An 11,742-nucleotide genomic window follows, 5' to 3' on the forward strand; every position below is an offset into this window, starting at 1 on the left:
GACAAACTATGGTTAGGTGTAAATGAAATCGAAACGAAACTACGATGCATCATTTGGGCGTTTACGTCATTGAGTTAGAGTCATAGAGGTAGTTAAGTAAGAATAAATTAACAGTGCATTATTAAAAAACAAAAGCAATTAATAATTATGTTATCGTGCTGATAAATTATGCATGTTTTTAACATTAGTAATTGAAGGTACAAACTTATTTCCTCGTTGCTCTCCATCAGTTTTGGGTCCGCCACTCATTTTAACGTAAAGGTTCCTTTTGTATTTGGCCAACAACTGGAATTTCTCAAAAGAAGTTTGATGGGGGGAAATTGAAATCTTTCTAAATCTCCAAGGCGACGACTGAATTCTGCACTTGTTTTGTATTTATTTGCGGTTATCAGACCATAATCATATTAACGCTTTTTATCAGGCTGCAGCCATGTAGTATATGATAACTCTAGCTGCAAGGGTTTTGTTATGCAGCAAGTTAGGGGCAGAGGTAACACCTACTGAACGTCTCGTTGTTTATTAAAGGGATGAAATGTTGTTTATGAAAAGGATATTAATAGGTGACTAGCATATTCTCTGCATACGTACATTTGAGTTGGTTCAGTTTAGGTTGTTAGATATTAAAAAATATTTTTTGATGGTGGTTAGCAATCTATTAAAGTATAAGTAAGATAATTATAAGTTTAAAATGGTTAAAGCATGTTAGAGAAATAGACTGACTTCATTTGCTCTCTAATTTTGAATTGACGTTTCACTCAAATTTTTAAAGGGACGTGGGTGCAAAAGAAGATTTTCTGCACCAATTTTATACATTGCTTGATAAATAATCAATTTGTTAAAATAAGCTATGTAGAAAGTGGGATAATAAGAATAGCGTAAATTATTTTTTCTTTTGCCCTGGCAACATCTTTCAAGTCAATTTCTTTGTGGCTGGAAAGTTTGTTAACGGGAATGTGGCATCCTGATCTGAAAAAATGGCCAAGGTTTAGATTATTTTATTTGTAACGTCACATAATATATTAAGTTATAAATGTCGAAGAAAAAATTATAATAGATTTTATTAATGTTAGCTTAAATGTAGAGACTATCTTAAAATATATTTGAATTAGATAAAATTTAAAATATATTTGAATTAGATAAAATTTAAAATAATTTATGCTTATAAAGTGAATTACATGAGTCTTGCACAGCAGCCTCTGCCTGCAGCATTTGTCGACCTCGCATGTGTATCCAACATCCTCTATTAGTTTGGCTGATTTGTCAACACAGTTACATAAATGTTTATGCATAAAATGAGTTATTTGGTTTATTCGGTTTAGTTTACGGTAGTCATCAATCAGGCTTTAGCAAATCGGCTTAACAAGATTTGAATTTAATTTGAGCTAGAAAAATTATGGCAAAAACGAGTGATGCTTGATTTTTAATTTTTGCCTACGTTAGGTTTGACGGGATTAAAATAAAAAAAATTAATTAATTTAAATTTAAAATTAAAAGTCTAAATCCTTTATTTTATTAGACAAATTCAAGTCAGTTCGGTTTAACATATCTATTTTATTGACTTTAAATATAGTAAAAATAATAATGTTGATTTCCATTGATATGATATATATATAATTAATTTATATAGACTAAATTTATAGTAGATTTTATCATTTAATTAGTGCAGATGTGATTGTCATTAACGTGAAAGATTTTATTGTTAACTTAATAAAAATGGATTTGGATAATAATTTAATTAAGTATATGTTTAATAAGTTTTTATTAAATAAAAAATTACACCATAAATTTGATCATTTAATTTATTAACATAATTAAAAAAATTATTTTAATAAGTTAAAAATACTTATTAAAATCATAAATTATTTTCATGAATTCTTTGTTTGCTTTTCTAAATGTAATCCAATTAGTGAATGTAATGAATCCTTAATCTTCTTGTGATCCTTTGATATTGATGGGAAGCTAGAAAGGAGGTCAAAGGCCCAAACAGCAAAACCAGAAGTAGCGGTGTAAAAAGGACGAGTTAAGATGGGTTCCTTATTCAGCTCAAAATTTTGATATAAAAGGTAGATTTTTTTACCCGAATCCGATCAAAATCCAATAATATTGGGACAAGACAGGGTCAACTCAAGTTACAAAGGAAAATCACTATGTAAAAAAAAATAGAAACTTAGATAATCGAAGAATCTAAAAGAAAAACAGCCGAAGTCGTCGATATTGATTTCGATTGTTTGCTTTTGTTTTAGTTTGATATCCTTTTGTTTTTTTTTTTTTTTAATAATTTAGGTACAAGGAAGGACTCACATTTAAGGTGAGATCAAAAGAATTCACTGAAGAGACTTTAATTTATAATGATAAATTTTGAATTTGCTTTTCAAATGTCATAATCTCTTTTTTTATTAAGTGCATGTTCTCGAAGCTAACTAGGTAACTGTCCATCTTTATTTGGTTCCAAGCTAACTGTCAACTTTGAAAATTTCGGTGCAGAAATATTTTTTTTAAGAGATTAAGGAGTTTAATTTCGTGGTGTATTTTTAAAATGTATGTATAAAAAATAATAAATAAATAAAATTAAGTGTTTATAATATTAGATTACCAAAAAGGTGTTTACAATATTAGTTACAATGGTTAATATCACTTTTTAATTAGTTGTATCAGAACCGGTTAATAAAACGGTTGTTGCACGATTTGGAGTTTTCACACTGCTAAATATAAGCAGAGAAAACAACGACGCACGCTATTCATCAAACCCTTAAGACGTGAATCTTTATCCATTAGTTGCTGACTTTCTGTACAACTGAGTCGAATTTTCCTTGTTAAATGCAGTAAGAAAAAGAAAAAAGTTAAAAAAAGGGTTTGTTATGGACCAATTGAACTTAGCTTTCTACAAGATCTAATATATTAAAGGCACAGCATAGTTAGTCGAAATTAGGTAGCGTTTCTTAAAGATTCTTGATCGTAATTATAAAATAAACTTTATTAGAAAAAATCGTTCCTACTTCGATGATTTTTCTGCCTTAAAATAAAACCTTTAACTATCTAAAAAAAATCATTGATACACAGAAAAACAAAAACCAAATACACACACCTCATACGTTTTAACACAACCAAAAACATGTTCATCTTCAATGAAATCATCATTTCTCATTAATTTATTGTCGCCAGCATAAAAGCTCATTGTCATTCTTGAAGGAAAACTATCTGCAGCTCTAGCTGAAATGAAAATGGAGCTCCTCACCATGGCTAAAATGAAATTAAAAAACAAAAAAAAAGTCGAAACACTGCGTTGAGAAGATGATTTCTGCGAGAAAATTTAAATATTTCTTAAGTGAAACGATCAAGGATAATATTGTTTTTCTCTTTCTGATGCCGATGCCGTCTTTCAATTTCAACTTCAACTTTCCAGTGCTTTTCCAGCAGAGTGACGAGACTTTAGTTTTCGTTCTAAATCTCTGCATTTCCTAACTTATATAATGTGAAAGGTGACTTGGCGAATACAACTTTGTTTTACATGTACAAAGAGTTGTGCTCTAATTAATGTTTCTTTTCTTTTTTATTACTCCTTTTTTATTTTTTATTACCTCTACGCCTCTAGTTAGCTTCCTTCAATTGGTGGACGATAATAATATTATAGTTTCTTGATTTCTGTAATCTTTTACATTGTTTTAACTAAAATAAATGATAATATGTTTATATCCAAGAGACCTTGTTTTATGCATCTTATTATTTTCGAAAAATAAAATGAGAGTTTAGTCATTATGCTATTGACTTTTTATATAAAATTTATACACTCTTCATTTCCTGTGCAAATAATAAAAATTGTATTAATTTAAATAATTAATTTTAATACGGTATTTAAGAATGAAAATTACACGAATACGAAGTTTTTGAGTAAAATATTTATACATGAATTTTAAAAAATTATCATTGGCGAGTTTTGGGTGGCCAGCCATAAACAGTGCATATTTAAGCTCCAATAGCATGTTGGTTTGTTGCTATGAAGGCAGAAAAATTATTAGTGACGAGTTTTGGTGACAGGAATCTCTGCAGCAACGTCCTATTCCTATGGTCTCGTTCAAAATTTGTTAATGACGAGTTTCAAAGCTATAAACTAGGCGATAAAATGCAGCCTAAGAAGAAGGAAAGGAGAGGAGTGCATACGTGTAGAAGAAGAAGGAGCCACCAAAAAAACATATTAGAGAAAATAGATTTTTATATTTTTATAAAAAAGAAAAATAGTGTTTAAATTTGTTAAAAAATAGAAAATTTTAATTAATAAAAGAAAGATAAGAAAAAATGTTTTATGATTCAACCGTAGATTTACGTAGGCATATTTCAGGAAAAAAAATTACAATGCAAGCAGTTTTAATAAAAAATTGTTAATTATTTGGATATTGTAGTTTTAATGTTGGTAGTGATTTTATAAAAAGAAATAGTTAATAAAATGTTAATTTAATATTAATTAAACTATTAATTTAATTATACAAAATTATGTTAATACAACATTTTATTTTAAATTTTATATGTAGTAATTATTAGCATAAAATAAAATGTTATTATTTAATAAATATTGATCATCGTTATTGAAATGTTTATTAGCAATTGTGTAAAATTATTTTGAATGTTATAAAGTGTTAATTATTTATATTAATTTATTTGGGCTACTTTAGAAGAAAGTTTAAGTGTTTGTAAACAAAAATTATTTATTATTGCTATAAGTGTTAATTTATTTTGGAAAATATTATGAAAAAATTAAATTAAATATAAAGGGAAAAAGCATTTTTATGGTATAAAATATTATAATTTTTATTTAAATTGATTAAATTTTGGTGCAAAATTTTTAGTTTTAATGATTGTTAGTGTTAAAATAGAATTTATTAGCATTTTTCTAAAATTATATATGGATTGATAAATTTTTATGGTATAAAGGGTAAATTATTTCTGTTTATTTCCTTTTTTTATGGTTACTTCTAAAAGAGTAAAAAGTTTATTTAAATGAAATTTTATTATTATTGCATTAGTTTTATATAATTTTTAAAATACTTTTTGAAATAAAAATGTTAAATTAAATAAGGAAAATATGTGCAATTTTTTGGAAGTAGTTATTCAATGGTTAAATTAGTGTTAAATTAAATGTTAGTACTTTTCAATAGGTTTGCGAATGCTATAAAGTTTATAAAATTTTACCAAATTTTATATGGTTACTTTAAAAAAAAAGTAAAAATTGAAAAGTAATGACATTTTATGATTATTGGTATAAGTGTAAATTTATTTTTAGCAATTTTTTAATTAAAAATATTAATTTATGCTATTAAATAAAAAAAATATGGCATAATTATGGTAATTTCTTAATTTTTATAATATAAAATGTTAAAATATATATGCAAATTTAAGAATTTTATATCATTAAGTATTAAATTTTTTATGCTTACTTTTAGAATTTGTAATTGTCAAAATGGTCTTTTTTAAAAAATAACATACAACTTAATGTCAAGAATTTAAGGATGCTGTTATTTATAGATCTAAAACATTTCTTTAAAATTATTGTCATTACTTACTAAAATTGCATAGTATCGCATGAAACTACTAAAAAATTAATGTTGGATATCTATATATGTTTTTTTTTTCACTATTTTTGAACTCTTAACTCCAATATATTAACATAACATACTATCTAGTTCTCAAAATATACATTAAACAAAACTGTAAATGTATTAATCTTTCGCATCTAAATGTCACACTTTAACCCGTATTTATAAGAATATTATCATCATAATATACTATTATATTTTCACTTATTTTTGTTCGTCAAAGATCAACCAAAACTCGAAAGAATTGCAATTAGCTATGGATGAAAATAGGCGAAAATGAGTTTATACAGTTGAGGATTCAAAAATCTTCCGTGACAATTTTGAGTCAAAAAACTCCGATTACAATTTTGGCCAATAAAAAACTTGAATGGCAAGTTTTGGTGGACTTAAATACAAAAAATTTTAAAATATTAAAATTCGTTAATAAAATTTTTTGAGAAAATAAAAAAAAAAATTAGCCTGTAGCACTCGTCAATGATAATTCTTTTTATTGACAGAAATTTTCAAGCCGAAGTTTAGTTAATAACAATTTTTGAAAATTTAACTACATCCCTGACAGTAAATGACATTTACATAAATCCCATATTCTTATATTTCACCCAAAAAAAACCCATATTTTAATAATTATAACAAAATTTACCATATAAAAAAAGTCTGTTAATTAAGTTTTGACTTTTTTAAATAGGATTGTTTTATGTATCTTCAAACGAGAAATAGAAGCATCATCTTTTAAAAAATATTTATCATAAATTAAAATATATTAAAAATTATGAAATTTAGCTGATTTTAACTCTTTTAGTTATAATTTAAATATTCTCTCATATTTTTATAATTTTCAATATTTGTGCTTAATTAAATTATATTTATTTTTTTAAAATAAATGAATAGAAAATATAACAAATAAAAAGATTAATTATATATATAATTATATACTTAACTGATTGAAATAATAACTTATCGGTTAAACTACTGTTAATTATTTTAACTGTGTCAGTCATTAGTCCCAAATTCATAACACTTCAATTAATATATAAGAAAACTAAACATTCCCTTTTTCTTTTTAAGAAAATTAAAAATTAACAATACATTTATACTTTTATTATAGAAATATCATATCAGGAAGAAGAATACGTCAATATCTTAAATCATTGTATGAGATTCAATTTTTGTTATTTGAATTTTTATATAAAAAAAGGATATCAATTATAAATGATAGATTAGATAAAGTAACACAAACATAATCAGAAATAACACATCCCTTGACATAATAATAATTAACAATCTACGATGAATAATATTTATATTTTGATTTAAATGATATTTTCGCCATCATACTTAATTCACGATTGTAAGTTAGTGACTGCATGTTGTCAGTTTCTATGAGTACATTTATTTTTGAATTAATCTCAGGCATTATATTTAAATTACACGACGTTTGTTATGTGGTGCTAACGGATCCAAGGTGGATCTATAAATTTTTGAATAACTATTCATTTTCCTCCTCCATTCATAATCAGCTATTTGCATTGCTCCTTCGTCATCATAGTTCCTCCCATCACTATGAGGAGCAACTTTATTTATTGCCTCATAGATAGGTTTCACCATAAAGTTAAAAAATGCGTTCTTACTAGAAATCAAAAGCATTATTGGCTAATTCTCCAAGATAATGTTTTTTGTTGGTCATGTTATGAAAGACGTAACAAATGCACTTAGGAACAAAACGTAGGTTGACGGCCTTTCCTTATATGAGGAGGTAAAGGAGATGTAAAGGAGCTAATGGGGGAGCTCAGAGTCGTCAGCTTGGCGGCTACCGAAGATCCAAATGTTTGACTTCTTTTCAAGGTATGAGCACCAGGAAGTGTAGTTTTTCAAGAACTTCTTGTGAAATGCCGGAGAGCGCCCCTATTAAGAGTGTCGATGTTGTCCGGCGACGGAGTGAGACGCATCTGAGCATTGACGAGGTGGAGAACCAAGTGCTTGGGTTGGCTGCGAATGTTGTCTTTTTGGAACTCGAAGAAAAGCGCGAGCCAATCGATGAGGTCCATGTTTGGTTGCAGTCACCGGAGGTCTTCGACTGTGCAGAGAGCCACAGTGGCTGCTCAAACCTTGAGGAAGGAAAACAAGGGGCGATCGACGAAGAGGTTGGAGATGAATGGTCCTTCAAAAAGTTGCACATAAAGACCCACCTCTTTTAATTTAAATGCAATGATAGAAATTAAATTAAAAATAAATATGCGTATAAAAACTTATATACACATTTTTTTTTAAATGGAAGGAGTAACTTATAAATATAAAAAATTTAGAAAAAAAAAAAAAAGAGGAAAAGACGTACGATGCACAAAGTAAGGCAATATGTATCTTTCGTCGGTCAACTTAAGTTACGTCATTGGTCTCTCTCTATATAAAAGGAATGAAAAGAAAAAAGAAAAAAGACAAATATCAATAGTACGAAAAATGGGAAAAACTAAATTGATAAAATTAGAAATCAACAACACTAAAAGATGCTTGATTGGCAAAATAAGAAAAAAGAAAAAAAGAAACGATATAACTCAAATTTAAAAATGGCAACTAGGCCTTCAACATAATTTATAGACCCCGTGCATGTGTAAACTTCAACAAAAGGTAAATATGGCCCTTCAAAGCTCCAGGCGTTATTTGCTTTATTTTATATGCAAATAAAAAAACAAATTAGATACAATCTTAGTGAAAGTGTTTCTAACTTGTTTAATTTGAAATAAAGCACTTACAATCAATATAATTCCTTGATCTTCATCTTTCTTTACAACCTTAAGGAATGTAAAACTTAATGTATTGATTTTTATTTTAGAAATTATAGTCGTGCTTGATTAAATATTATTATTGGATTATATCCTTCTAATTGTTCTTAATAATATTTCTTATATTGTGCAAGAGATTTAATTGCATGAAAAATGATTATTGCTATTTGTTTTGACATAAGCATTTTAAGAGGAATATTATTTCGATATATTGTTTTCTCTTCGTACATTTATTTTGTATTTATTAAAAATTTTAAGTTTAAACTAATAAATTTGGTATATAATTAATGTTTATTATTAATATATCTTGTAAAATAAATGTGAGATATGCGATAAACTTGAAGGAAAAAATATATTATGAATTTCTCGCAACGGTAAATTAAGAGCGATATATACAAGAGACATTGTTCTTTATTTTTTTTAAAAAAAATGAGATTATAATTTATTTAAATATATACGTCTAGTATAATTGATCACATATTGTATTGTTTAAATTTCATCCTTCGAATGCAAGACAGAGATATTAAATGATTTATATTTTGTTATATATATAGTATATGGTCCTAACATACAACTCTGATACCGGCAACTCTTTTCTTCAGTAAGGGTACCCCTGTAAAACTTTTATATGTTTTGTTTAAGATTAGTTCATGTGACTTCTAATACGTTATATTTATGAGACCCCATAATATGTTATACTCACTACATTAGATATGTTGTGCGAAACAAGAAAAACAAATTAGAAATTTTACTACAATTTTCACAAGTATGGTTAGCTATATAATTAAACACTAAATAGCCAATTACTTAATACCAAGTGTCACAGGCGCAGGGAAACCATGTAACTATATATCTACACTTCGTATGTCTTATTCTCTTTTATAAGGGCTTTTTATCCCTTATACTTTATTTCTGATATTTTTTCTTTCCTGTCAAAAGGAAAAAAAAAAAAAAACAATTCTTTTTGTTCATTTGATTAAATTGTAAACTTTATTTAGAAAAATCATATGACAAACTCTAATCAAACAAAATGGATAATATGAATGATAAGTGAAATATACTAGTGAGTCAAAAAGTAATTTATTTATTTATACGAAGGGAGACGACTTATACTAAGCCTCAGGAAAGGGTGATGTGGAAAAGAGAAAGGAACGGAATACATTTGCAAGTGGTCAAAAATGCAAACAATTTGTCTTACAATTTAACCAATATTCAGCTAACTCAATGGAACTTATTCATATCTTGATGTGACAAATCAAGTAAAAAGGTGATATTTTATGGATATCAAAGCATGTGCGCACACAGTTTTATTAATCAAAATTTCACACAAGTCTAAGTTGCTTAAGTGCTGAATGTATATCAATCTCACCACCACCATTTGCTTCCAGGGATTCCTTATATGTCATTCCACGATATTTCTGTGGGTTTTCTTCATTAACAAACTCTGTGCCTGGGCCAATGAATTTGTCCAAAGAAGGTCCATGAAGGGTCACCACGGTTATCCTTTGTACCTTATTGTTGTCAACAATAACCCTATGCACCTGACTCTTATACTTCCCATTGGTTAAGATCTACCATAATTGAAGATTAATAAAGCATGTTAATCAAACAGAAGGGGAAATTTATTCAAATAATAGATACTATTTTTTAATGTTAATAAAATGCTTTTATTAACAATTAGGATTAGCAGCCATCCACACAAGCTGCACCTTATGTTGGACACTTCAATGCATATGTACATCATTCTAGAAAGGCCTAGCTAAACTATTTAGAAGGTTACCTGCTACATTGGCCATATGACTCACACATTACTAATTGAATGTAAGTTGATATATTAGTTGTCTTGCATGTTAATAATTAAAAATATTTATTGATCACCGGTAATTTATTTCTTAATTAATTAAGTAGTTAATCTCTACAAAAACCACCACTTTTTGTTTAAGTTCTTATAAGCAAATTATTTTATTTTATTTTTTAAAAATATAAAAAAACTACATGATCTTAGTCTTTACTGAAAAATTAAAACCAATTGTTTTATCTTTTACTAAATGTAAAGTCTAAAATTAAATAATTTTTTGAGAGAGTTAAGACAATATTTTTTATACTTTTAGGGTCTAATTACTTAATTAAGATTGATATTATTTTAATTAATAATTATGTTGACTAAAAGTACCTCAAGTTGATCAGCAAGCTGGATGAGTATGGCACGATGAGGAATAGTGACATTAATCCAAATTCCTTTATGAGATAGGATTTGGAGACCACCATTTACATCTTGCACGAGTGTAATCATAAAGCCAGGGTCAGTGTGCTCAGGGATACCAATGGAACCCTTGGATGTAGAACAAGGTGGATAAAGGTTCATGACCATTACATCAAACCCTGACTTCAGGTCGAATGCTTTCTCTAAGTAGTTTTCTTCAAACCCTAAGGTTTTAGACATCGCCTTTGCTAATCCAACTACTATTGTTCTCATCTCTTTGCCAAATTTTTCTAAGAGTTTTCTAATGCACAAAAGAATCCCAAGTTAGCAAATTATATATGGAACATCACAATAAGTATAATTAATATTTTAAAAAATTCTAATACACGCATGCTCGCACACACCTGATATCCGATGGGTTAGATGAAAAATGGAACTGAGGGTGCGCATAAAATTTGACACATTCCCTATTTTCTTCAATAGAGGAGTTTTGGAGCCATTGAATTTTATCTGTAGGACCTTTCTTACTATGGACTTTTCTTTCATCCATCGTTGTTGGATCAAAGTAATCAGTAACTCTCTTCAAAACACAGTCAAAAACTTCATCCGGGATGGTGTGGTTTACCAGCTGCATGCATACAAAACAATAATCATTGAAACTTTATTATATTATGTTATTCTTATTCCAATAACATTTTTTTCCAACACTTATTTAGCGCACTATTTTTTTTGCTTTATCTTTTTTCCTTACATGACTCATCTGTTATGCTTCTTTCTTCTATTTCTAACTATCTCCTTGTCGTAGAGATTATATATTGTGAAAAATTAATGTTAGAATAGTGTTACTCTGTATCTAATAGTTGAAGTATAATATGTTAAAAGAAAAAAAAAAGTGATGTAAGGCATGCTATAGTATAAACTGTACTACAAAAGGGCCGAGAGTTACATAGAAGGTGCCATATTCCTGGCATGCTTGGCGGAGGTTTTCAAGGGCAAGGAATCGCTGATCAGGATCATCAGAGAATATTAAGGAATAATCGACGGTGGGTATTTCATCATCAACAGCTGAATAATGATGAGAATGATGATTAGTCCTTGCTGCAGGCTGAGAGGAAGCACTGTCATAATCTGGGGCAACTTGCAATTCAGGATCAAAAGATGTTGTTTCAGCCAT

The 11,742-nt window shown here is 27.8% G+C and overlaps 1 protein-coding gene across 1 annotated transcript; it reads right to left on the minus strand.

The window, feature by feature from the left end:
- Positions 1-9,687: 9,687 nt before the first annotated feature.
- Positions 9,688-11,742, minus strand: LOC113874261 (1-aminocyclopropane-1-carboxylate oxidase 1-like). Its single transcript, XM_027512499.1, has 4 exons — positions 11,515-11,742; positions 10,973-11,196; positions 10,539-10,869; positions 9,688-9,936 (listed from the first exon to the last, which is right to left on the minus strand). Exons 1-4 carry the CDS (start codon positions 11,740-11,742, stop codon positions 9,688-9,690), a joined length of 1,032 nt encoding a protein of 343 aa, XP_027368300.1.

Source organism: Abrus precatorius, unplaced genomic scaffold (assembly GCF_003935025.1).
Source record: "Abrus precatorius isolate BTA unplaced genomic scaffold, Abrus_2018 Scaffold8, whole genome shotgun sequence".
Classification (NCBI taxonomy): domain Eukaryota; kingdom Viridiplantae; phylum Streptophyta; class Magnoliopsida; order Fabales; family Fabaceae; genus Abrus; species Abrus precatorius.

Coding starts and splice junctions, on each gene's coding strand:
- LOC113874261 (XM_027512499.1), bottom strand. CDS start 11,742: ATGGCTGAAACAACATCTTTTGATCCTGAATTGCAAGTTGCCCCAGAT. Junction 10,870..10,972: donor TCTAACCCATCGGATATCAG/GTGTGTGCGAGC, acceptor TTTGTGCATTAG/AAAACTCTTAGAAAAATTTG. Junction 9,937..10,538: donor AGCTTGCTGATCAACTTGAG/GTACTTTTAGTC, acceptor CAATTATGGTAG/ATCTTAACCAATGGGAAGTA.